This window comes from Toxotes jaculatrix, chromosome 19 (genome assembly GCF_017976425.1).
Source record: "Toxotes jaculatrix isolate fToxJac2 chromosome 19, fToxJac2.pri, whole genome shotgun sequence".
In the NCBI taxonomy this organism is placed as follows: domain Eukaryota; kingdom Metazoa; phylum Chordata; class Actinopteri; family Toxotidae; genus Toxotes; species Toxotes jaculatrix.
This window is the reverse complement of record NC_054412.1, coordinates 4,417,774-4,444,464: the sequence shown is the minus strand read 5'-3', so window position 1 is coordinate 4,444,464 and position 26,691 is coordinate 4,417,774. Positions and strand designations below refer to the sequence as shown.

General features: G+C 42.3%; 2 protein-coding genes across 5 annotated transcripts in view; both read right to left on the bottom strand.

Moving 5' to 3' along the window:
- Positions 1 to 26,691, bottom strand: part of LOC121199612 (nesprin-2) — a 61,014-nt gene that overhangs the window by 32,231 nt on the left and 2,092 nt on the right. For 3 of the 4 annotated variants that reach the window (XM_041064459.1, XM_041064462.1, XM_041064460.1), the window contains exons 7-39: positions 25,682 to 25,881; positions 24,845 to 24,977; positions 24,266 to 24,448; positions 23,575 to 23,724; positions 23,088 to 23,264; positions 22,631 to 22,786; positions 22,375 to 22,530; positions 21,772 to 21,942; positions 21,323 to 21,456; positions 20,627 to 20,822; positions 19,592 to 19,774; positions 19,290 to 19,403; positions 18,966 to 19,117; positions 18,655 to 18,802; positions 18,222 to 18,316; positions 16,618 to 16,849; positions 16,088 to 16,285; positions 14,840 to 14,962; positions 13,813 to 13,968; positions 11,510 to 11,668; positions 10,647 to 10,813; positions 7,453 to 7,615; positions 6,797 to 6,987; positions 6,245 to 6,395; positions 5,815 to 5,997; positions 5,467 to 5,604; positions 4,937 to 5,128; positions 4,429 to 4,717; positions 3,683 to 3,751; positions 2,223 to 2,356; positions 1,958 to 2,084; positions 1,068 to 1,249; positions 807 to 983 (exon numbers count right to left, since the gene is read on the bottom strand). In XM_041064459.1, the coding sequence (XP_040920393.1) occupies positions 807 to 983; positions 1,068 to 1,249; positions 1,958 to 2,084; positions 2,223 to 2,356; positions 3,683 to 3,751; positions 4,429 to 4,717; positions 4,937 to 5,128; positions 5,467 to 5,604; positions 5,815 to 5,997; positions 6,245 to 6,395; positions 6,797 to 6,987; positions 7,453 to 7,615; positions 10,647 to 10,813; positions 11,510 to 11,668; positions 13,813 to 13,968; positions 14,840 to 14,962; positions 16,088 to 16,285; positions 16,618 to 16,849; positions 18,222 to 18,316; positions 18,655 to 18,802; positions 18,966 to 19,117; positions 19,290 to 19,403; positions 19,592 to 19,774; positions 20,627 to 20,822; positions 21,323 to 21,456; positions 21,772 to 21,942; positions 22,375 to 22,530; positions 22,631 to 22,786; positions 23,088 to 23,264; positions 23,575 to 23,724; positions 24,266 to 24,439 (5,037 nt within the window). In that variant the 5' untranslated portion in view covers positions 24,440 to 24,448; positions 24,845 to 24,977; positions 25,682 to 25,881. The remainder of the gene's footprint in view (positions 1 to 806; positions 984 to 1,067; positions 1,250 to 1,957; positions 2,085 to 2,222; positions 2,357 to 3,682; positions 3,752 to 4,428; positions 4,718 to 4,936; positions 5,129 to 5,466; positions 5,605 to 5,814; positions 5,998 to 6,244; positions 6,396 to 6,796; positions 6,988 to 7,452; positions 7,616 to 10,646; positions 10,814 to 11,509; positions 11,669 to 13,812; positions 13,969 to 14,839; positions 14,963 to 16,087; positions 16,286 to 16,617; positions 16,850 to 18,221; positions 18,317 to 18,654; positions 18,803 to 18,965; positions 19,118 to 19,289; positions 19,404 to 19,591; positions 19,775 to 20,626; positions 20,823 to 21,322; positions 21,457 to 21,771; positions 21,943 to 22,374; positions 22,531 to 22,630; positions 22,787 to 23,087; positions 23,265 to 23,574; positions 23,725 to 24,265; positions 24,449 to 24,844; positions 24,978 to 25,681; positions 25,882 to 26,691) is intronic. The other variant, XM_041064461.1, reaches the window with a different exon arrangement.
- syne2a (spectrin repeat containing, nuclear envelope 2a) overlaps positions 24,803 to 26,691 on the bottom strand; it is a 41,630-nt gene continuing 39,741 nt past the window's right edge. Inside the window, exons 79-80 of the mRNA XM_041064953.1 lie at positions 25,682 to 25,881; positions 24,803 to 24,977 (exon numbers count right to left, since the gene is read on the bottom strand). Of these exons, the coding sequence (XP_040920887.1) occupies positions 24,803 to 24,977; positions 25,682 to 25,881 (375 nt within the window). The remainder of the gene's footprint in view (positions 24,978 to 25,681; positions 25,882 to 26,691) is intronic.

Here is a 26,691-nt window from a genome sequence, read left to right as displayed (position 1 = left end):
AAAAAAAATTTAGACTTTTTTTGTCCGAAAAAAAACGTTTTACTATACTATGATGTTTTTTATGACATTTTGAGGTCAAAAATTTTTTTGACTTTTTTGGTCCGATTTTGACGCCTTACTATACTATGACGTTTTTTATGACTTTTGGAGGTCAAAAACAATTTTGACTTTTTTTGGCCGAAAAAAACGCCATACTATACTATGACGTTTTTTATGACTTTTGGAGGTCAAAAAATTTTTTGACTTTTTTGGTCCGATTTTGACGCCTTACTATACTATGACGTTTTTTATGACATTTTGAGGTCAAAAAAATTTTTGACTTTTTTTGTCCGAAAAAAAACGCCATACTATACTATGACGTTTTTTATGACATTTTGAGGTCAGAAATTTTTTTGACTTTTTTCGGCCGAAAAAAACACCATACTATACTATGACGTTTTTTATGACATTTTGAGGCTGTCAGCTGAGTGAATGACATTCAAATACTGAGAGAAGAATTGACTAAGGAGATGTTTGTGTTTTACTTTTGACCAAGTGGTACAAATTTAAGACCAGTTCTTCGTGCCCATCCCTACGAGTTAAAGCCATTTTTCTTTTCAAATCTTGTGTGATTAACATTCCATTAACATGGCAGCTCCATTTGAGATAAAGGAAAATCGATCCTCTTCAATGCTAAAAGTTAGAAAACGTGCAGAGCAGTAAGAGCAGCGATTTTTAACTTCAGTATCATCATTCCTAATTCGAAGCTAAAGACCCTGGGCTGTGTTAGGCAATTTAAGCTTAGTATACCTGATATTTGTTCTCACCTGGCAGCGCATCAGAGTCTTCCTCAGACTGGTGTCCCACTGCTGGAGGCCTGTACACGCTCTGCTCCAGTCCCTGTTCATACTCGCCAGTCTTTCCTGTAGTTCTGGGGCCTCCTGAGCTCTCAGGTTGACAGACAGCATGATGGACTTGTAGTGAGCAAACATCTTCTGCATCTCCTGCAAGAGAACAATATCCATGAGTTTGTATAAACAAAATCAATTCTTATAATCAATTCTGTTGTATTGGGTCTAAAAGTTTACTTTTAGTTCTTTGGCTCTGGCTTCCATGTCCTCAACACTCCCCGCTGGGTCGGACAGCTGGAGGCGGTCCAGCATCGGGTTCACGTTTTCTAACCAGGAAGTGAGCTGTTGTGGCTCCTGAGGGTTGGCCTGCTGATCGCTCCTGGACTGAGCCTGGAGCAGCTCCCAGCGTTCAATCACACCTGAGTGCGAACAAACATCTACTGATGAACTGTTTTTTTTTTTTATCTGACAGTGGAATTAAGTTTGGATTTTTTTTGTCATAAGGTGCCAAAAAAAGAAACTCACCATCATCATGTTTTGATAGGAAGACATTAACCTTTGCCATGTGTCCCATGTATGCAGATATCCTGGTTTACAGCTTGTCAGGCAGAAATGAACAGCAGTAAATGAGGCTAGCTGATGGAACACTTTAAACCCAAACACAGCACTCAAAAATGCATGATTCTGCTGTTGGATTATTTATTTCTGAATGCTGTGTTTTGGTTTAAAATGTTTTTTATTGACTGGCTTCAGTTGCTTCTTTTGATCAGCCTGACAAGCTGGGACATCTCTGTCCATAGGCTGACTTCTGGTCAGTTTTAAATGCCAGGAGAGAGAGAGACCTGGTTCACTCACCTGTTTCACCCTGTTATTTCTCAGCAGTCTTAGGAGGCCATACCTGTGGTTTTGCATCCTTTAGCTCATTTACTACAAATCATTTATACTTCAAGGCTCTTGTATTTTGCAAACCATGGCGCCATGTTTCATAAATTTGAATGCACTTTCTGTTCTGTTCCATTCACTCTTGTTCCATCAGTACAGCAGAGCTGCACATTTATTGCCACTCTACTGAAATTTGATTGTACTGTGCAATCCATCTCAGCCGTTAATCACATTATGTGTCTCACCTGACTGTTTGTCGGAGGCAGTTAGTTCTGTCAGACCGAGCTTCTTCGGCTCCTCCTCATCATCCAGGATCAGCGAGACTCTTTTAACGTCCTCGATGCTGCCGCTGCACTGAGACATGAGACGCAGCTGGAGACACAATAAACACCGTTAGTACAGACAGCCACGGCAGCAAACTGCCTGCAAAAGCTTTATGATGTTTATTTTCATATTCCAGCAGTAAGTTTTTGTTAGTTTAACCACTGAGGGAATGTTTCTGAAACGTACATAACCCTGCTTTAGGGGCGTGCTGGTGAGGGGTGGCGCAGCCTCAGGGTGGTCCTCCGAGTGCAGCTGGAGAGGCGGTGTTTGCGGTGACGCCCATGCTGTAGACTCGTGTACGACCATAGACCTGCTTGGTGCTGTGACACAAACACACACAGTGAAACCACAGATGTTATTGCACAACACCCTCAGCTTTGGCAAAGCTCCTTCATCTAATAAGTCAGACCTGGAGAAACTAACGCATGCATCCATACGTAAAACGTCACGCCTTTGGCTTTTCAAAATAAAAGCAACACAGTTATTGCATGCCCCTGCAGCCCCTGTCAACCGCTGGAGGTAGCCGGAGGCCTCTGGATGTACTAGGCTGTAAATATGTTTGCTGAAACCCACAACTCCCCCCTTGATGCTAACAAATACAGTAGATTTATACTTGGTGTTCTACTTGGCGTTTACTCTGTATTTGGATGTCAACTCAACTGATGCCACAGAGGAAAACATGCAGATGCTTAAATAATATATCAAGCTGCAAAACTAAAATTCATCCAAAACTATGCACAAATCAAGCCAAGTAATGATACCACCTCAGCATAAATCACCCGCCCCAGGAAACTGAAGAGATTGTTATCTGTGCAGTGGTGTTTCTTTGACGCCATATTTCACATGTTCAAGCAGCAGAGAGAGCACCAAGATCCCTGCCAAGCAGGCTGCAGCTGGAAACTTGAAAACCAGTTCACGCCACTCCTTAAACAATGAAACTTTCAAAGACGACATGTTACAATACCTCGGTAAAATTAATTATAAAATTATTAATAATTTCCCTCTGATGGGTGTGGTCTGTAAACGTAGATGATTTTTCTGTGGTGGTAGTGTTTGTTACTACAGTAATCTCTAGAAATTAATGGAATGGCAGGGACGGACTGATATCAATGTAGATTTGACTGAAAAACACAAGGTTTGGTGGTGGGAAACAGAAACAGAAGCATGAAGATTCTGTATATGGGGGAAAAAAAAGAAAAGAAATCTATACAATGGCAAAGGCAAAGTGCACCCACTTCTTTGTCCAGTAAATAAGTTTTATCAACATCAGCAAAGTGTCATATGAATGTACAGTGCCTTGAAATTCTTATTTTTCAACAACAAAAAAATCCAATCAAGGATTTGAAGTTGAGTGGGTTTTTATTTTTTCACCTATAATTATTTCCTCCCCATGAGCCAGTCAGTGTAATTTTAAAATTTCAGACCACTGTCTCAGAGAAAGAAAGAAGTAGAAAGGTTTTGCACTGGCACTCAAAGATTTTCTAGAGCACAGCTACAGGAAGCAAAGTACCAAAGCAGCAGCACGACAAGTAAATTGATGCAAATGATACATGAGATGCTGGAAGATTCCTGCAGGACATTTATTTCACCGTGATGAGCTGCGAACACATTTATTAAGCAGGAAGTGAAGATGCTGTGGTGCCTACCCAGTGAAGAGGCTTGTACCGCCTCTGGGGCTTTGACAAAATCCTCCTGGCTCTCAGTCAACTCCGCCTCTGAGAGGAGAGAGGGGTCAGACCAGAGGAGTATGGACATGTACATTACGCATCATTACATCAAATGTTTATTGATTTCATTTGAGTACGGCTGAAGTAAAAATAAACTATGTAATTGTTTCATTGTTCAAATTTATTGTCTAAATTTATTGCGGCAGAGAATTTCAGGGCACTGCGACTGCTTCAACTTGTGCACAGCATGATTCACAAAACAAGAAGTGGGCACGACTAGTATCAATATTAGGATGAGGGGTGGACTTTTCTTAATATTTATTTGTTTTAGAAACGGAGTTTGAAGCTTTGTTGTTGGCTTCCAAACTAGTTAAAAAAAAAAAAAGAGCGATGGAGAGAGTGTGTCCACACAAGTTGACAGAATGAGTAAACAAGAGAGAAGGAGCAGCAGCAAGAGAACAAATCGAGTGGAGACATAAAACTTAATTTGCTGATTGTTTCATTGCTGTTACGTTCTAATAAAACACTAACTATCCAACAGCAACTGAACAGATCGTTAACTGTGGAGACAGGTGTGCTGGGCTTTTCAGTCCTTTTTACCTATTCATTACATTTATTCACACATCAGTACAACAGGATGACTGTGTCGTCTCCATGTTTGAAAATCTGTGGCTGTTGATTTTTTAAAATCTCTTAATCTACCTGATTACACACTGTAAATGTACCTGATAGTGCACTGAAGTACGTTCCCTCCTCCTCATGCTCTTCCTCCTCCTCATCATCATCCTCATGCGATGACGAACCTCCCACGTCGCCGGTGTGGTCCCACTCCAGAGGCAGGGAGTCCACACTCACCGGTGTCCCCCGCCCTGAACGCTCCAGCGGAGAGGCCAACAGGTGGGTGGGCGTGGCCGGGAGGCTTCCTTGGCTCCGCCCAAGCCACGACCGGCCAATCAGCTCCAAGCTCGACTCCAAGGAAAAGGTGGTACGAGAGAGCTCAGGCTCTTCTCTGATCTAAGGCAAAGAAATAACAGGTATTCAGCCAGGTGTGAATATGTGAGTCGTCTTTATGAGCCACAGTACAGCTCGAGAACCTTGAGGGATCAGGGATCTCCTGGTTATTCCAACTAACCACTCTGTTACTTTGGTGACCAAACTTTTTTTGTATGTGCCCCTGAACAAAAAGAAGAGTTGCTTATTTGAAAATTTTCCTGTGTGTGTGATCCAGCTCACCGGGGGCTGGCTGAGGCGCTGGTGGAAGCGGACCAGTCTGCTGAAAACCTCCTGGCAGTAGGTGTGCAGCTCCTCCAGCTCGTCCTCTATCAGCGCTGCATCCTGCGGTGAGCTCCTCTGGATCAGACCCTCTCCAAACACTATCAGCCCGTCGATGCGCTCAGTGTTCAGCGTGATCTCCTTCTGGAAACTCTGCAGGAAGAGGGTTGAATGGTTGTATGAACAGAGTCAGGAACATGAGAAGAATGTTTCAGAAAACCAAACACAACTGTTTGTAAAAGTTTCCAGTAATTGAACTGGAAGAGAAACCTTCCTAAAATACACACAGTTTAAAACTGAAGCCTTAAGTTTGGCCTTAATAATAAAAACAATCATTTTGGTTTTATTACTGATCACAAAGAGGTATGTTTGTTCAGAAAATTTTAAAATAAACCGAGCAGAGCTTTTCCTCACGCACTGAGCGTGACCTGCAGTTTGTGCCTTGTGCAGTCGCTATAAAAGAAGTGCCTGTGCGTGAACCGTGTCCTCACATTGAGCTGCTGTATCTTGTGATGGACGTCGCTCTCTGAAAAGTGTTCGACGTTGGTGAGCTGCAGGTCCAGCTCGGTCAGCCACACCAGCATGCTCTCCCTGGTGCCTTCAAACTCCTCCCGCTGGCTGGTAAAATACTGAGAGAAACATGAAGACAGAATGGAAAAGAGAGTAAATACAGGTTTATTTTATTTTTATTTTTCTAATGCAATTAAGAAAGTGAGAAACTCGTTAGGTTCTCTTGTGAAAACTTGACAATCAAAGACAATCAAAGCAGAGGACTGCAAAAGTCAAGTCTTTGCTCACACAAGTGCAGGTGCTCACGCTCATTTAAGACGATGTTTTACCTTGAGTCTGCGGAGGATGGCAGCCACTCTGCGGTGCAGGGTGTCCCAGCGCCGGTTGCCTTCATGGACCATGGCTTTGAGCTGGCTGGCCCGGTCGGTGCGGTTCTCCCTGGCCAGACGGCGGTACTGGTTGTTGACTAGTTCCAGCTGGGTCAGTCGCTCATGAACCTGTCTTTGGAAACCCTGAAAAGGACAGGATGATCCGTGGATTTGGAGTAAATATAGACATCATTTCTCCAATTAAGAACTAACACCTTGAATGTGAGGAAAGGCAAACACCTTTGTCAAGTCATGAGTTATGAATTATGAATGTATGAAAGTCACATAAAATTCAATACAGAACAATGAGAACGTTTCACTTTAAGAAACAAAACAAGCAAACAAAAGAAGCTGCTTCAAGTTTGTTCCCTCAGTTGACCTCACAACTGACCTCGAACTTCTTGAGCTCCTCTTTGGCAACAGTATAAAGGACATCTGCAGAGTTGGGGTTGGCAGCGGTGCGCTCGGCCATCTTCAGCCAATCCTCAAACCGTGAGTAATCATCGAGAAACTTGCACCAGAGTCTCCACGTCTCCTCGATCCTACAAGGAGACATCATACAAATGTTATTCTTATCAATGAGTGAATTTCTTTGTTTCTTTTTTAACATTCTTGCTTTGCCTGGATTTGAAAAAAAAGGTGGTTTATTTTATTAGAAATGAACAAAATGGCAGCGTGACATTATCAGGTGTGGAAAAAAAGCACTCTAGAAAATGGAAATTTGAACAGCTTCAGTGGGACAACTGTGACACATTCGAGAGCTCCAGAACAGCTGCCTCAAAATGTGTTTATGGACCACTCAACTAAAGTTTGTTCAACAGCTATGTAATAATTATGTAAGTCACAAGACAGGAACAGACTAAAAAAACCCAGAAGTAAAATTCTTCTGTCTTTAAAACTTTGATCCAAAGACTGACTGATACATGCATGTGTGTTTTCCTACCTCAGCCTCCTGTCCAGAGCCATGGCGCAGATGGTCCTCCAGCGCTGGTCCAGGCTGTGGCTGGTTTCCTGCAGGGAGTCGCTCTCCGCCTCCGTGCCGCCAGCAGCATCTTCGTCCCGCAGCAAAACATCACACAGGCTGAGCACCGACGCTACGCCCTCCGTATGCTGCTCAATGTCCCTCTGCAGCTCCTGGACACACACATGGACAGACATGAAGAGAGACATCACCTCAGTCCGTGCCAAAGATGTCATGTATTAAACATCAGCCCACAGACAGAGACCACCACTCCCAAAATTAAACAAAGGCAGGTTATAAATTATTAAACATAAACAGAGACAAAGAGTGAGAGGAAGCGACAGACAACCAGAAAACTAAAAAAGTGGAAACAGATAAAGGAAAAGAAAATTCAACAAAACAATGAAAACAAAGTAGAAATACAGATGAAAGAAGAAACAGAAAAATAAAATAGCAGGAAGAGTAAAAAAACAAAAAACAAAAGAAGAAATAGTCAAACAAATTGAACAGCCAGAAATGATACAAAGAAATGAAAGGACGAAACCCCAAACAGTGAAATGATCCACGTCTGCGAGAACAGCACAATATGAGGTGGTCATGTTAGTATGGACAGTGTCATTTACTGTCTGTCTGTCTACCTGCTGCTCGGCCAGCCTCCTCTGGATCTCCTGGTGGTGACAGACGCTGTAGGTGATTGGTCTGGACAGTTCGGCCTCGATTCGGGAAAGCCACGAGCAGAGGTTACTCATGTTCTTATCCAGCTGCTGCACTGTCACCAGAGTCTCCTTCAGCTTCTTCACCCTGCAAAACACACACAGACTGTTGTAAAAACTTTAGAATTCAAATTTTATAACTAGCAAACCACCAAACATCCAAAAAAGTGGCTTCTGACATTTTAGGCTTGTTAACTGTTAAAAGTAGAAGAAGAAATGTCAACTTGGGACCAAAAAAAGTAAAGGATACTTTTTGAAGTGTGAGGGGATAAAAAGATCGTGTAAATCACAAGATAAAAAGATTGGTGGAAGAACTAAGTAAATGAAAAGTTTGAGTTGCCACTTTTATACTCTGTTAATTAACTGACCCCTCAGATTAATTCTTATAAGGTATCTCTTCTCTTTGTATGAGATTTTTCTTTTCTGTACAGTCCCTGAAAAACACATGATTAAAAAAAGAACAAAATAAAAAAGAAAGACTGATAGGGAAACAGAAAAAAGAGAACAGTCAGAGAAACAAAGATGTGGAAAGAAACAAAGATAAGAAAGAATGAAAGAAAGAAAAGTGCAAGAAAAAGAGACTTTTTCAGACAACAATGTAAAATAACAGCAAGAAAGTCAGAAACAGACACAAAAATCGATAAGACAAAAGAAAAACTACAGAAAAAACAGAGGCAGAAAAAAATGACAAAAGAGACAGAAACAAACAAACACACAAACTATTCATTAACCTACAACTCTCTCAGGTATCTTACACTAAAACTTCCAAAGTCTCCATGGCAACTTACCCCCTTGTGAAAACACACACACACACACACACACACCGCCCCACACTGACTGGTGTCATAGCAACGCTCGGGACAATAAAAGCTCTCTTCAGAGGCTTAAAAGCCTCTGAAAATGTGCCCCATTTGGGAGTTTGAGTTAATTTGCCCAGTTGATCCTTCCTCTCCTGTCGAGGTCCAACAGAGCCTGTCAGGGCTAAGAGGGAGATGCTCTCTACCAAAATAATACGCACTAAAAACAGCTGTGAGTGTAAGTGGCAGCCTGAAGAATGCATGAAAGGGTCCCCAACAGATGCCAGACACAGGGACGACTATAGATTAAGTGAGTGTGTGCATGAGTGAGAGCCCTTTTAGATCTGTTCTTAAGAGATCCGGACGAAGCTTTGGACCTTTAACGGCAGGATGTTAACTGAAAGCTGGAATCGTTTGGTACAGTGGCTCAGCTTCATACTCGTCTTTACTTACACTTACACAAAAACAGCTTCGGACTGAATCAGATTTTTGCCAGTGTAAGACTCCATTTAGCTTTATACGGTGAAGCTTCGATTGTTAAATGGATTTTCTGTGAGGCTGCACTCTGGGATAAACGCTAACATGCTCAAAATGACAGTGCTACCATCCTGATGTTTAGCAGGAGTAATATTTACCAGATTCACACCTAGTTTAGTGTGTTAGCCTGGTAACATTTGCTAATTAGAACTTAATACAAAGTAAAACTGAGGCTGATGTGGATGTCATTAGTTTTGTGGGTATTTGGTCATAAACTGTAAAAGTATTGGGCAAATTAAAATTTAAACCTGGAAAAGTCAATACTTTTAGAAAAAATGTGAAATGGAAAAAGCTGTACCTCAGGTGCTGTGATAACACCAATAGTAAGAAAATGCAAATGACTGCAATCCCAAAGCAAAGTTCATGAATAATGAACAGTGTGTAGTCAGTGGGAGTTTGTGCGTGTAGTTTATGTGGCTTCATGTTCATGGCCGTGTAATGAAGACATAATACAGCCACTGTAAATTCTGTCCAGCAGATACTCTCCCACTCTGCAGATACAACCATCCCAGTCAGCTAAATCGTCCCTGACTCCCTTTCACTCCCCCTCCACCTCTGACAGACTAACAAAGGCCAGCAGCTTCATGTGGAGGCCAAACAAAGACACAAAACCCAGTCAGGGGTCCTTGCTGAGGAAAAGGACAACAGGAGAGTGGATGGAGAAAACAGAGCAGAAAGGAGAGAGGATATACAGTTAGGGGACGGAGTTAAAGTGCAGCTGACCACAGGAGGGCTGAAAGTTACGCACAGACCAAACTCCAACTGATGTTTACTCTCATCACTGTAGCTACATGTCTTGTTACTGTACATGTGCTTTGAGTTACAGTATTATAATTAAATTATAGAATACATATGTTTTTTGTTACTAAAGCCTGTGCCTGGTATGGATGCACCCCAATTCTACTGTAGCAGTTTCCATCTATAACAAACATTTAATAAGTGAGGGGCAGACATACTCTGGACGTTATTCCACATCTCGCCTGCACGGGATCCAGCCCCCTGAAATCTGCTCGTGGAATCTTTGAGGGGACCTCAGTGTGAGAATCAGTGATTAATGCATGCCGACAGACCCCTCGCCTTCTACACTGACCCACCCACCCTCGCTCACATCATCCAACAAACTAGAAAAAGGGAGGGGTGTGGACATAGGGGACATATGGTACTGTCTGAGATTTTAGCTTGGTTTTTTTTTTTCCATGATGGTGGGGGTAGGTTGGGTGCACAGGGCTAGGAGTGAAGTCTGTATCTCAGGACTGTCCATCTGTCTGAGGGGCGGTCGGGGGCAGTAACTGTTTATCATCGCAGGGGTTTAACCTCTACCAGTCTGTACATTAGGAGCCGTGTATTCCCGACAGCTGCAGGAATACACAACAGCAGGTGGATGGTTCTGCATTAGAGCTATTGTTTAATTACAGGCTCCCTGTTAAAGCCTGTCAGTCCTTAATTATGCTTTTTAATGCAGAGTGGCTTTGCTGTGAAAGGTGCTTGTGCGGAAGAATAATAATGGGCTGAATTTAGTGCGCAGCACTCAGCAAAACTGAGTAACCATCCACACATATACACACACTTTGATTTTTATTTTAACCATCCTTTTGCCTTTTAAAAGTCCTCACTGACTGGCCTCCACACTTGTGGTTTACACACTCAATTTTCCAACATTGTTTGCTTTGCTTTTGTGTTTTTTGCAAAGTGCTTCATTGATACAACTACGCACATATACTGTGCATGTTAGTGGGTCAACAAATCCCTCCGTGCAGCTTCTGTGGCAGCTGTCGCTGCTCTCACCTGGCTTCGATGTGGTGGAAGAGGTTGTTCCAGCGCTGGTTGACCTCCTGCAACGAGCCGTGGACCTGGGTCTGCTTGGCCTCATCACTGGCCAACAGCAGCTGCTCGCCCAGCTGCTTCAGGTGGCTCTTATTCTCACTGAACAAGTTGATTTCCTCCATGCAGTCCTGTGGAGATGTGGCATGATAAGAATTAGCTTTTATTACACACACACACAGTTCTACTTCTGAGTGTCCAGTTCATTCAACCTGTCAGGCACCTGTTTCCACCCCCCGGAGCAGTCGGCCGTCACCAGGAAGCACCATTTTCAGCTCTCCGAATAATTTAAACTGCTATCACATGCCTGTAATTTTCTCATCTCATCTAACAGCCCAAAACATTGATCCTGCAACGTTCGAACCAATTATCATCTTGTGTACTAAATGAGCAATCTTCATGATGAGACGAGGAAGTACAAAAGGCTCTCAGTCACTGAAAGGACAACTGTTGTGTGAGAACAAAGGGCACGCAGCCATTTCATTCCAGGCCACCATCTGTTATAAACAGCATAATGCATGTTGCTCATGTATGGATTTTAATCATGCCTGCATGAGTGCTACCCATGCACTGAATCACTGTGGGAGTTACAGACTGTTATTTGCAGGGAATAGTCGTGCAAGTCTTATCCTGTACAAAAGTTTTATAATAGGCCTTCTGGAGGATTCCAGAGAGATTAGACGTGCAGTGTCTGCTATAATCCTAAAACAATCGTATAATATCAGAAGGAGTCCTACCACCATTCATGTGTAGGTGGATTTCAAATGAAAAACTATGAAAACCCCTATATGTGGGTAGGAGGGAACAACATTTCCTAGATCTTGTACCTTCTTGAGCTTCTCCACCATTTCCTCGATGCTCAGCTCTCCGCTGTGGCACACCTTGTTCTCCATCTGAGTCAGCCAATCACAGAACTCTTTGTTCTTGTCGTTGAAGATGGTCCAGGCATTGAGTCGGTCTGCGATTTCTTGCCTGCGCAAAGAAACCTGGAAAAAGCAGAGTCCACTTAAACAATTTGGAATTAGGCAACTTTGCACACTTCATGCCAGCGAGACATATCTTTGAAAAGTATGAGTGAAGTGTCAGTAACACAAATAATTATGGGCTCAAATTAGGATCAGTAAGATTATGAGCTTGTAAAGTGTTCAAAAACAATTTGAAAGTTTGTAGCAGTAAGTCAAACGTGTAGAAAAGATTTCTACTAAGAGGCACTCAAAGTTCCCACACTGTGTGTGACGCAAATTTGGGCCCTGTCTTTACAGCTGAACCTGACTGGACAATGACGGTCCAATCACAAAGCAGAGTCCAGTCAAAGGGCAGATGGTTCTGTTACCTGAAAGGTAGTAGTAGTAGTAGTAGTAGATTTTAAACTAGAGATCTGATGAGATCTGATTTACAAATGTCAGTCCAGTCTGAAAGAGGGTTATGTGTTATGACACTTCCTGGTATGTAACCAGTAAACACTGTGACCCAAATCCCAAAATACACCACAAAGCATTTTGTAGACCTGAGCTTGGTGCATGGGTGTGTATGGTTGAGAAAAATAGCTCACCTCAAAATCCCTAAAGTATTAAAAAAATATGTGTTTGAATGAAACACCATAAGGCTGAGCAAATAGAAGTGTTTCCTCTGACTACACTGAAGCAGTAGGAACTTTATTTTTTTAATCTATCTGAATCATTAATCAACTGAATTGAGAAAAAAACCCAGGAGTCTGGCTATTTGATAAAATTAACAAGGTCCATTTTCCTAATGACAGATTAATGCCATGAAAACACCCCATTACACAGCCGAGGAGGGGGCTGATGATCTTTTTGAGGCTAAAGGGCTTAACGAGCCCACGGGGCATGTTTGAACCGGCTATATTTTACTCTTCAGTGGCATTTATTTGATTTAAACGAGCCCTGCTTTGGTTTTAATGTACTAACACTGCTGGGCCCTTTGGACTCTGGAGAATTTAGGGAGCATTGTGAGCTGCAGTCACCCCGTGAGGACTTTGTGCTTCCCCAGGAACAATAGAGCCTGTCCCCTGAATCCCTTTAGACCCAGCCAAGCCATCTGCTCGTCCAACCCATTCCAGTGGCTTCCCCCACCTACAACCTGTTAACTGTGCAGAGTAAACTGCTGTGGCTCAGATCTATGCCCCCCCCCCCCCCTCCGAGGCAAATGTCAAATGAATAGGGATGAAAAATCTTGTGTGATCAAACAGCAGACATTAGTCGGTGCTTTCTCTAATTATTAGCTTTTTTTGCTTCCACTAAATCCACAATTTAGCAGAAAATAAAAACACACGTGATGAAGACAATGCCGCATACAAAACCCAAAACATCAAAAGAAAACCTAATGACTGGGCATACTGGCTGCTGCATCTGTGAATCCCAGTTGCTCCTGCCAAGATAGGAGGCAGGTGGAAGCAGCCAGGCAAACTGGGGGCCCAATTAGCACCAGCGCAAATTATAACCCTAACCCTAATAACCCAAAGAAAATGTCCCGAGCATGTCATAACCGTTGGTTCCTCAAGAACAAAAGTGCATTTATGTTTAAGCCAAAAGACTTAAGTGCAGGAATTTGAGCCTGCGTGTATAAAGTGTAGCTGCCTGTTCTGTTGGAGAGTTTCATGTGATTGCTTAGCTTACACAGCGAGTCTGAGTCAGGAGCTAATTAAAACCTTAAAAATCTGTCAAGAGGCTGTTTCCAAACTTTTTAATAAACTGCAAAGGGCTTCAATTGCTCTGCATGCTGATATAAGCAGAGCTTAGAAAACCTTTGCAGTAGAAATGCTAAGAGAATAAACTGATTTGACCTACAGGAAGGAAAGTTAAGTTAAGTTTTCCCTCCATAAACCTGCACATGCTGGCTCTTTTCTCAGACAAATGAGTGTGTGAGTGTGTATGTGTGTGTGTGTGTGTGCTCAGCCCCAGTGGTGCACAGGCTTTGTGCTGCTGGTCACCGCCAAGGAACCGCTGGTAGCGATTTTTCCCTCCTTCTCTCTCCCCTCTCTCCCAAAACTCCCTCTCCACCTGCACCATCTACAATCTCTAACTTTCTCTGGATCATTTTACTGCCTCACTATTTCTCTCTCTCTCTTTCTCTCTCTCTCTAGATATATATATATTTTGTCAGTTCTCACCTTCATGCAAAGCTCTTCCCATTGACCGTGGAGTTGTTCCAGCTGCTGTTCCAGCAGAGCCGAGTCACCAGCCGCAATGTACTGGGACAGGTCTGTCTTCATGGTGCCCAGTTCCCTCAGTCCACTGGCCAAACGCTGCAGAGAGAACTCCGTCTCCTGCATAACACACACAGGCACACACACTTAAACACCCGGTCAGACAGCCATATACACGCTGTGCGTACACGCTTCTCTACCTCTCTCTTGCTCGCAGTTGCTCTGACCTTCCAGATTAAAGGGCTGTGGATGGGACAGGGGGAGGGTAGAAGGGGTAGAAAGGGGGAGGGGAGTGAAAGCATGGGGGTATTAAATAAGAGAAAGGGGGGTAAACTCAGAAACGCTCTGGTGGGATGGGGGGTGGATACTGATGGAGATGAGGGGTGGGGAAACTTTTGCCAGTTTTCAGTATGGCTGACCAATTAGGTTTTCCTCCTACAGATTCACGCTGATGAATGCTATTGGAACTTATATGACAGCGTTATGTCTTAATGTCACACACATCGTACAGTGTTTTCACTGAATTAACTTTATGACTTTATGACTTGTTCCAGGTCGGAATTCTTCAGGGCACCATGAGAAAACATTGTGCACTATAAAGACAACAGTGAGTTATTTCAGCCACAGTCAAAGTCTCCCTGACGTCCACATGCTGCTATTTTATTAATTCAGTTAACTATAAATTTATTTTTGAACATGAAGCTCTAAAAGCTGGTACAGAGGTTTGTTCAATTTTATTTTTGGTTGCTAAAAGTCTAAAGTTCCTAGAACAAATACGAAGAGCATGACCTCAGTATCCTCAGTGGTAGCCACTATCCTTTTGGGCACTAGCATTACTTTAAAAGTTAGCACCTGTTGGAGCTCTGGTTGTTTTTGTGCAGGCTGATTTATATAAAATCTGCTATAAAGGTTTTTATCTACTTTTTCAATAAGATGTGATATTAATTTAATACATTCACAAACACTTTTTTTTCAGCCATTTTCTAATCACCTGAACGAGCTTCTCTGTCTCAGAGTCCTCTGGTCTTTCAGGCATCTGCTGTTTTATCCTGGTCTTCACCTCATCCAGGTCAGCCATGATGCTGGTTATCCCGTCCTGACAGCGAGACCACTTCTAAATAAGCAGCAGGACACAGGCACACTGTGATTTGGATTGTTTGAGAACAAAACTCTGGGCTTCTGTGAAATCCTATTCAGTATATTTTTGGAAACAACATTTTGAGAATCACTGAATGAAGCATCTAATGAAACAGGGACAAGTTCAATCAACACAGAGGTAACCTGCTTTTTCAAGTTGCTTGTTGTTGCATCTGAAAAAAAAAAAGTTTGTTAAATCACATTAAGGCAGCACTGCTCATTCCTGTTCTTTTAATGTTCTCGTAAATATGAATCTTTCAGAATCAGAAACTAAAATGATCAACCATGATCATCTAATCAGTTGATAAACTTTTCAAACGATTGCTTTAAAATATATTTAATACTCTCACGTTACAAAAGCAACACCAGATTTGTGTTCCTAAAAATCTTCTGATACTCGACTGTATTTGATGACCAAGCCAGTCTCTTGCTGTCAGCTCTAGTTTGTGCTTTAATGCTGCTCTCTGTGTGATCTTTGACATGTTGCTCAGAGGGATTTTCCTTTCCCCGGGTAGATCCTGTTTAGCTTAAGGGGGTTAACACAACTTTCCCTGACCTCTCTGGACACCAAAACATTCACATGTTGTACTGTAATCATCACAGCTCATGTAGCAGGAAAGACCCTCTAAAACTTGGACAGCAGCGATCACGCACGGCTTAGAGCCAAAAAAAAAAAAAAAAGCCACTAGCATACAACCAAAATATCAGCCATGGCATTCAGTTGTTATTGTACAACACAGTATATGAACACTGCAGTGTAACAGTGATGGAGTAGGAGGGACAGACACTGATAACCAGTGGTGTCTGGATGTGGATCATGGACAGATCTGAGCTGCTCTTTGATCCCTCTTGGCAGGAGCTCAGTGCCAGTGCAACACACCAGCTCATGTGTGTGTTTTTATCGGGGTAGGATCAGGTCCTGGATATGGGTCATGCAAAACGTAATCCCTCAGGTTTATTGGGCTACACTGTAAATAACTTTTGACCATTTGTCAAAGCAGTGACGTTTAGATTTTCTCACCTATAAATAGATTTTGTCAAATGTTTTTATTGTAAAATAAATGACAATAATGACAATAAAAATAATAAATATGGCTGTTACCTGAACAGCTGTATTCACCAGGTCTCTTCTCCTGCCCAGCAGCGATGTGGTTTGTTTCCAGGCCTCCTCTATGGCCTGGAGCTCCGACTGCAGCTGAATCTGACTCTCAGACTCCGTCATGGTTTCACACAAACGTTTACCAGCCTCCAGTGTCTGGTTGTACACGGTCGAGTGCAGACCCAAAGCCTCCTCAGCACACTTGGACACATAAGGGGAGACTGGTTGGATGCATTTTGTTTGTACTTGTACTCAAAAATATTAAGCCTGAAGCTTGAACGTTTAGTTGGTCAGATTAAACACAGCATCTGCCTTCATCCATACAACAATCCTGGGCATGCATCAGTCAATTAATGATTCAGCTGTAATAGACTGGAAATAGTCTTTTCTACTATGCTTCAAAGGCATGTGGCTGAAATGTGTTTACACCCTTGGCAGTTTTTTCTTTATGTATGTGTTTCTACTATTTTATTACTAAATTTTTATGAGGTCTTTTGCTTTAACTTCTGTCGACAGAAAACTTCTTTGCTAACCTGGCAGTCATCCGCACAGCTTCGTAAATGCTGCAGTGTGCACAGAGCGGGGCCAGCAGGGGGCAGCAGAGGGTCAACATCCCTCAACAACCTCCACAGACGTTTCAAGCCGTGGCGGTAGGTCCTCCGCTGTCTGAGCTGTTCTTTAGCCAAAGACCTGCGCTGGCAGGCCAGAGCAACGGCACTGGACCAGATCTCCCTCATTCTGGACACTTGTGCCATGAGCTCAGATCTGTACATGAAACAACATAAGAAGTTAACATCATGTGTTCTATCTGTAGAAAAACTAACGTCGCTGTTAACTGTGAAATATGAAATGAAATTGAGCATGATATGCTTTCTTTGCAAAAAAAAAAGTGCATAAACTGGTGGAAGTAATAAAATAAAAAGGAGAAATACAAAGTCTGTCATCGGTCATTCACAGGCAATTGCTACAAAAACACAAAATCAGCAGAATTTTAAGATGGTCTCATCGTCTTAAGTATCAATCCCAGCAGGGGGGAACAGAGGGAACTTTCCTTTGGATCCTTTAAAAATATAAGAGCTTTCCAAGCTTTCCAAAGACCTCAAAAAATGATTTAAGGAAGCATCAGGGAAAGAGGATCATAGCTGTTCCAGGGCAGGAAACACCTGCGCACTCTGCATTTTGTTGTGTCAGCATGCGCACAACATGTGTGACCGTAATAAGCAACGAAAGGAATGTGAATGGAAAACCTCAGTTCTAATCACTTTATTAGATGACAGGGTCTGAAGAAACACAAACCCCCCTCACAGATAACTTTACTACCACAGTTTCCCTCCAGTATGAGGCCCAGACAGATTTTTTTTTAATACTGGCGCCAATATGATACCTGCTAGTTTCGGTACAAATACCAAAAGCGAGTTGATGAGTAAAACATTTTATCAATCCACAAATGGAAGCTACACAAAACAACTGAGGTCTGATGTTCCATCCCACAACTGGGTATCTATACTGTGACAATGATGCATCACATGTCCTGTCAAGATTTAAATATCCAGTGAATCTAATGTTTTATCTATAAACTTAATCTACAGATCTTTCTCAGCCTTAGCTTCCCATTTTCTGCTGAAATCTTTCTTCCAGATAGCTGTTGCGTTCACATGGTTGCCACTGTCTTACAGACTGGTTGCCAAGTGTCAAAAGGGATATTATCTAATATGAGCCCCGTAAGAGGCACACCAACCTTGAACCTACACCAAAAACATGGGAGGGAAGGAGGAGGAACGCTGGTGTTTTGTGGAGTAAAAAGAAACTCTTTTCATTGAGACTGTGATGGACAATAAATAAAAACCCTTATCCGTGAAGTCTTTTGGTTTAGTTTCTGTCAGCCTTACAGAGGCTTAGGTGATTAATCCCTCTAGACGCAACAAACAAATTATTTCACAAGTACTACCTGTGCCAGGACACAGCTGGCAATAAAATGTGCCTATTCTGGACATCTATCAAGCCTCTTAGCCTCTCAATGTGAATTCATAAACTATTTAAACTTTATGGCTGCCAATTTGGCCATTGTAGCAAAACACGGTTTACTATTAAACTATGATTTAATATCTTCCAAGACTTTTCCGTAGCTTTCATGTACCTTTTCTCTCCTGTTTCTTTTTCCATGGACTTGACTGCATCACAGAGAAGACCCTGCAGAAGCTGTTGTCCAGTAATTATTTCAGCCTGAAGCCTCTGTGGGAATGAGTGATAACAGCAGGAGAGAGAACACATTGAGAATCAGTGATCTGCCAAACATCCTGCTATAATCACAGTGATATATTTAACAATTTAACTTCCTCAAGCCTTAATTACCAAATATTTCTTTGTCAACACGCTTGTCAGCTAGTAACACATGGGCAGTATATAGCTGAGTAGTTTATCAAGACTTCAGACTCATGTGTAAATGTAGAATGTTTTAAAAAAGCAGTGTCTTTATGTAATCTAGAGGCCGGTTTCTGTTTGTCAGATAATAATCTCAGTAATGTTTCTGAACCGAAAGAAATGCAGAGAATCTGAAAGGTGCACTGTACCTGATGGACAGTCAGCATCTCTTGGGGGCTGGAGTGACTTTGAGGTTTCTTGGACATTGATTGCTCAACAAGTTTCTCCTTTATGTGAATCAGGTTCTTACACTTCTCCTGAAAGGTCTGGGAACACTGACGCTCAGCCTGCAGCTCTCTGGAAAACAATGCAACGTAACAACGAATGCCAGCATTGTGGAGACAAACCACTTCAATCAAATATTACAAGTTTTAAAGTGCAAATAAATAGTGATTACAGCTCTGTGCTTGTTTCAAAACGTAATGTCAAACTCAGTCATTTTAGACCTAAACTTTGTCACCTGTTCACGTCAGATGTGCGATTCATGCTTTCGATCCAGTGCGTGCTGAGCATGTGCAGCCTCTCTGTCTCCTGGCTGTTAAGGGTCAAATAGCCACTCATATCCCTGACGTCAACCAGTGACGGAAACAGATCACTGAGCTCCAAGAGAACCTGCCAAACATCCAAGAAATATTGAACATGAAGCACGTTTTTAGCTTCAGCCACCACAGCCAAGATCTCTTGCATGAGCCAAGAGCTTTGAATTTAAAACTGATGTTCAAAAATGAATGAATGAATGTCCAGTGAAGCTCATTCATGGAAAATAAGAGGGATTCGGACCAACCTTCACAGAGTCTTCATCCTTTAAACCGACCTTCAGTTTATGTTGTATGTTCTGAGTCTGCTTTTCAAGGGTCTGCAGACAAGTATGAAATAGTTGATGTTCCTCCAAATCATCCTGCAAACAGAAAGACATGTAACTGACTTCTTTTATATACAGATTTGTGAAATTCATTTCATTCACTAATCTCTGGTTAGTTCATGTTTAAACCAAACTTCTGGCAAACTAGTCTGTGTGGTTAAACTCCATATTTCTGATATAACTATAGCAAAAATCCCAGATAATATTTTAACAAATGTTCTCACCTGCAGACTTTTCTTTTTCCCTGACACTGCCTGGCTCAGCAGCAGGACATCACGTGACAGCAGTCTGGTCTCTGATTGGATTAAATTTGAGGCCAGTGGCTCTAACCGGCCAGCGAGAGGCTTGGAGGCCTCCAGCACATCTCCCACACTGCTTTGCAAGTTCTCAGCAACACCCTGCAACTTCTAGAGATAAAAAAAGTGAGAGGAAAAACATAACCACTTTGACTGATAAAGGAATAGGTTGATAAGGAAAGCAATGGAGAAATAGTCTTTCCAATCATCATCTTTCCAACTGTTTTGATCAATAATTGATCATAACACTGTGGCTGCTTTTTTCTTCATGAAATGGAAACCTGGTTTCCCACAAATGGCTCTGACTCAAGTGATCCAAAATACACTTTCCTGCATATTTTTAAAGAGAGCAGAAATGGAAAACATGACATGAATGGAAACTCTAAAGCTTGTTTTTTTGCATGAATGTGCAAAACAGCACGTAATGCAGCATCTGAACTAAGCATAAGTAAAAAGCAACAGAACAGGTGTACCAACACAGCACAAATCATCGCTGATATTTCTGCCCGTGAGTGCATGCTGCCTGTTCCTTTCCAAGAACAGGAGACCAGTCACTGAGAAAAACATTTAATTAAACGGTGAATGTAAAGCATAGACTCTCTGAATCAACACCAGGAACAGGATGAGTCAAGCATGGAATTTCTCTCAGTGACCTTCAGCAATACCAGAAATGAGTTCCAGTTAAAATACATCGAATTTGTAGATGTTCGGGAGCCATGAATAAACAAATCAGTGTTTCTGACATGAACGTACAAGGATGTCGCCGAATTTTGATCATCTTCATGTCATGAGTGTAATGTCTTCTACTTTTTTCAGGATCCAGGATTTATCCCATCTTATTTTATATATCTTCATACAGTTCTTTAAAAACCAAAACAATAATGTTTGCATACATGTGTGTGCACGCTTACTCTAAACTTCATCACTCATTCATTCACTCTGCTAAAAGGCTCCTAAACTCACCTCCACTAGGTGAAATGTGGCCTGTGTGTCCTGTTCAGGTGAAAGTGAAGAACTCAACAGCTCCTCCCACTGAAGCCACAGGTGCTGCAGGTGAAGGGAGCAGTTATCAGAGAGACGGTCGTATTCCCGCCAGAGGGAAAGTGTCTCCCCAGCATTCAAGTGCTCGTCCTTCAGCTCCTGCACCAGGTCCTTCCACCTGCCAAAGCCACAATACGTCAGTGCTCGATAACTGTGTAGTGTTCATCTGCACACAGGAAGGTCACGACTGTCTATTTAACTTGTATTATATGATTTTATTGACACTGTCAAACAATATATTAACAGTGTGTGTAATCTGTATAAATGCCAGGAAAATGTTTGCTTCTGACGGGTGTTACTTTGCTTACACAGTAGAGGTGTAAAGGAGACAGGGGTTGGAGATTCCTCCCACAAACAAGGTCTTTAAGATAATACTGTCACTAGTTTTACTTTCCTGTAATGATGTATTATGTGTATATAATAGGTAATATGTATGGCCTGTGGGCTCAGCCCTGTTTTCAGTGTTGTGACAATGCGTTTGATGCAAATAGGAGAATTTAAATTAAATTTGTAAATACATGGGGTTCACTGAATCGTGATGGTATGTGGAATTTTTTTCCACTTGATGTTTAAATTTGATTCACTGACACAGTCAATCTTGTAATCTATGCTACTGACCGTTTTCGCTCTCCTTCCACTTGGTCACCCAGTGCCTGTGCTGCTCCACAATGAAGAGTCTTCACAAGTCTCTGGAACAATTTCTCCACAGCCGCCCAAAGCTCTTCTCCTTCTCCAGCCTGCCCCTGGAGTTGCTGTGCAGAGAAAAACCACTGTTCTTTCACATTCCCTCTTTAGTGGTGCATTTACTTCCCCAAAACCTAAGTTTAGGGACTGAAAAGAACTGAGAGCTTGACGTCCATGTACGCCCACACCTTTACTGAATCTGTCACAACGAGGTGGAAGGGATTTTAACTTTACACAGTTACAGCTGGCGGTTTCACAATAACAAAAAGCTTCTTTCTGACTTCTTTTTTTGTAGCTTAAAAGCCGTCATACAAGATGTGATTACTTCGTCTTGTGGCTGTAAAGCCTTTATGTGCGAGCGCGTACAAGATGCTTTTGCTCACCTGGAGGAGGGCCACGTATCCCTCTGCCTGCTTTAGCGAGAACAGAGGAGCTCGCTGATGCTGCAGATCGCAGCGCACCCTGCTGGTGTGCAGAGAAACCTCCCTCAGATCTCTCTCAAAACAACTCCACTCCGCAACAGTCTGTTGCAGAGCAGGTCTCAGAGCTTCCATCTGAAAATTACCAGAGAGAAGCTGGATGAGGATTTGTAATGCAGTTTTCCTGACAGACAGGGAGCATCTATCCAACATTTTTGAGGTACAGGTTTCGTATTTACAGAAATAAAGCTCTGCCCTGTCGGTTTATTTTAATATAAAGATGTGAGAGTACTGATCCTTGGTCCTTGATAGACTGTTGACTCGTATGGTAACTATGTCAGTGTCTTCACTTTGTGGTAACTTCTAAATTAAATGTAAATTAAATTCTCTTCAGTGAGAAGTTATCAGTGGAATTGTGTAGGGAATAGAAGAGCAATGTATTTTACAAACAATATATTAACAGTATGTGGCTACAATATGTCTCATCATCTGCTTTAGCACTGGATTTACAGCTTATAATAACTCACAGTAACAAGTAGTGCTTTAATTCACCGGTTTATGTTTTACCTGTTGACTAAGATCCTCGCAGTCATGACTAACACTCTCTGCCTGGTTTGAGAAAGCGATATCACAAGGATGCTCCACTTCCTTTTCAGCATGCACTCGTGTGGTTTTCAACTCCTGCAAAGTTGCAGCCACCTCCTTCACTCTGCCTACAACTCCCTGGAAGGAAAAAAAAAACAAAACAGAGCAACCTCAGATCTGAGCACAGCAGCAGGAGGAGCACAACAAACACACACCCGCTTGCTTCCTGTTACTGTACCTCCCACTCTAGCAGAGATTTACGAGCCAGAGTTTGACTGGTGGGTTGTTTCCACTGATTCAGCTGCCTTTTCTGTCGCTTTATGAAACCATGAAGATGCTGTAACCGCCTCTCTCTGACAGCACAAGTGTGATGCATTTGTTCAGCTCCACGTATCTGAGGGGGGCAAAGCCAAACAGTGGCTCATCCATGCGTTCGAATAACAGAATTGGAAAATTCAGTTGATTTGGAGAGTTAAATAAGACGTTGACATAAATGGAATTATGTTTACAGTCTGACTAATAGGCTCCAGTAACAAGATGAACCATCAGCAACAACATTTGTGCTGATACAACACAGTATCAGCACAAAGTATTAAGCCTGAAAACTTATAGAAAGTTACAGTTGGCTCTTTTGTTTTAAATTTTAAATTCTACAGGTAGCAGTGCTATTGCATATTTGTAGATGAGATACTGACCTGGCTCTCCAGCTCCCTCTGCAGGTGCAGCCACTGGAGTCTAAGGGCGCAGAGTGTCTCAGCAAACATTGTACGCTCAGACCGGAGAGCCTGGAGATCCGGTCCCACCGCCTGTGGCCCGGACTGGCACAAGAAGTCAAGGATGAGCTGCCCACTGACAGTGCCTGCCTTTAACTCCTGAGAAAGAACATTGGATACATAGAAATCAGTAATGAAAAACATATGAGGGGGGGTTTTGAAATGTTCGCAACAAAATCAAGGATCAACATGTAATTTATGTTAAGTTGTACAGAATATACCTCGGAGATGCGTCTCTCTTCTGTCTGCACACATAATCTAACTATGAATTTCTGAAATTCAGGCAACTCAAAATGAGTAGTTTGAATAAATAATCCTGAATAAAAGAGCCTGAGTTGAAATAACCACTGAAATTGAACCTCTGATTAAAGTGGATGTAAAAAACAGTGAATAGCAGAGGTATGAGCACCTGGAAGCGCTGCAGGACTTCAGTGATCTGAGCAGCATCTTTGGCCTTGAGAACTGTTTCTTTCTCCTGGCTCAGCCGAGCCTCCAGCTTCTTCAGCCAGTCCTCCAGGTCAGACAGCAGCTCCACCGGTGGCCATCGAGCCAGCAGCCGCTAACAGACAACACAGAAGGAAGGGAGTTACTTTTAACTTTCATTTCTAACTTTCAAATAATCTTATTTCATTTATCAAGCCAGGTAGCCATAATGAAAACATCAGTTCTGTTACAATCTGACCTTTGTGCCTGTCCAAATTATTAAATCTTTCTTTGGCAGATGAGATCTTTTCATCCTGTCCTGAGGTGATTGCCAAAATGTAAGACATCAAAATGAACCTTCTGTCAAACCTAAATCTAACTTAATTATTATAAAATAGAATATCTGGTTCCATTCACTGGTGATAAATGGTGAAGAAACCTTAAAAGTGTCCTTCTCCTCCTTATCCTCAATCACCCCAAAACTGATGTCAGCATGGTTGAAGTGAAGTTTGCACTCCCTTTACCAGAAGGGATTTCTCAATGCCTAATTATTTTTTGTAAACCAACACCACTTCCATGGAATGTGGACCATTAAGTTTTAATTCAAGGGAGAACTGGAAAGCAGCAATGTTGAGAGTTCATGGGGTACGTGGTCGAGCACAGGAGAAAAACTGCACCTGGTGCAGCTGGTCTTGTATCTTGGACAGATCAGAGGTGAGCTGGCTCCAGCTGGCCTCCAGCTGGGCGACCTGAGCTCTCAGGCCGGGACAATCAGCTTCCCTCAGGTGGAGCAGCTGAGCGGCTTCCCTGCAAACAGATGCCCTCTGCACTGACATGGCTTCCACCTCCATGGAGAAGTCCTTGTGGAGAGAGTCAGAGGTTAACCAGTGTCTGGATGCAGTAAAATCTTGTCCTATGGCTGCGTTACAGGTGCAATGAAGCATGTTTGTACTGTTACTTTATTTTGATTATCTGCCAGTGAAGTTTAAGTGATGAGCTTCACTTTAGTTAGTTTGTACATATTCTGCCTATATTAACCACACATGATAATATCTTTATAGTTAAAGTAAAGCAAATTTCAAAAACAATTCAAGAGAATGCAATTCTAAAAAAGAATAAATATTGGGAGATTCAAAACACCAGACTGCCTTTTCTGCTTGGGATGTTTTTTTTTTTTTAGGTTAAAGGCCGGAGCCGACAGCAGCTTTTCTGCTTTAGTCGTACGGAAAGGTGATGAGAAGATACAAGAGCCTTACCAGCAGCTTGATTAGATTATTGTGAACACATTCCTGGCTCAGGTCTGAGGTGTCCGCCAGGTCTGACCACGTCTTCAGGTGTTTGTTGGCAGCAACCAGCCATTTACTGACCGTGGCGAAGCCTGTCTGGAATCTGTGGGGAGGATGAGAAAAACGTAGCTCATCCAGTGGGGCAGAACATGACAGAAAACCACAGAGGTTTGGGTCCAGTACTAATAAACAATACTGTGGATGAGTGGCATGTGTTTTTATTTGCTCTGATGTCATGGCTGTGCACCAGATACAAACATATTAGAGCGTGTGAACAACAGATTGTTGAAATGTTGCCGTGAACAGCAAATTTCATGTGGAAACACAGTCTGCATGTTTCGTTCAAATTTACTGACTAAATCCTGTGAAATATTTCTAGGCAAGATTAAAACCTAATGGCCTGAAGCAAACTAAGACCATTTATCATTCACATATTCACCTTGCGTGACCTCTCTTTTTTTTTCATGATATACTTTACGGATATTGCAGATCCTCATAGAAATAACAAAAAAAAAACAAAAAAACAAAAACAGACTTTGTAGGACCTGAGAAGTAGTGAAATAACATTCAGTCCCTGATATCCAAAACCTGTGGAGTGAAGAAACACTTTGGCATGATAGTTTTATTTTGTATCCATGAACAAAATCGCTGATGTGGCTGTTCCAGACAATAACATTTATCAGACAGGCCAGGCAATAATTAAAACTGCCTGGCCTGCTCTTGTGGATAATAAAGACTTCTAAAGCACAATAATCCCAGAAGTTTTTCACCAGAGGTTACACATTGGTATTTCTGAGCCTGTCCCACCTGGCCCGGAGGTCCTGGATGTCTCTGCAGCGTTGAATCTCCTGCTCCGTCCGCCTGAAAGCACTCCTCCACCGCAGCTCCAGAGCACCTCCTGCCTGGCTGACTGAGGCAGAAAACACTGGCTCTGCCTGCAGCACCTTGCACTGATCCAGGAGCAGTCCTAAAGCAGCTCTGCGCTCGTCTAACTGGACCAGTGTTTGCTGAATGACGAGGGGAATGAGGGCGCTTATGTCAAGCTTAGAACAAACTCTGTGACATTCTCTTAGCACTAACATTTGAAGGGTCAGCATGGAGCAAATGTGATGCGCTGTAGAGGAGATGAGGTGTTCAAGAGCATGAGCCTAAAAATATGAAATGACATTTAAGAATGGCAGAGGATGATGGAAAGATTCAGAGAATAGCTGCAAAGTAATGAAGAACGTGAGGAGAAAAGAAGAAAATTAATACAGAAACAAACAAACCAACCACATTATTATTCTGCCTCAATATCTTCGTGCCAACTCACTCATCCACTGCTATGGCAACAGCTCTCTTTGTCTGTCTAACAAAAATCTTTGTCCCATCAAATCCAACCCATTAATCTATTAATACTATCAAAAACGAAAGAAGACTTTGAAAACAGGCAAATGGTCTAAAAGAACCAAAGCTGGAGGTCACCGGGAGGATCGGGCCTCCATTAATCTGACAACACCTGACGGCTGAACTAAAACACTCACCAGCGTTGTCCTCAGCATGGCCTTCATTACTTAGTATAAACCTCACTTTACACATGTTCTTTTTACAGGAAGAAATCTAAACCAAAACAGAAAAAATGGTTTCTGGTATCACACTATTTCATTCTGATGCCCTGTTGGTTTTTCATGTAATTTATTCAAGCGGCTGACCAGACAAAACTGTTCCCTCAGTTTCTGCACATTTGCAAAACTGAATTACAGCACGTTGATGAACAAACCAAATGCAAGCCTCAGAGAGAAAGAATGTCGAGAGTGAAAAGGAGCTGCATAAAGCCA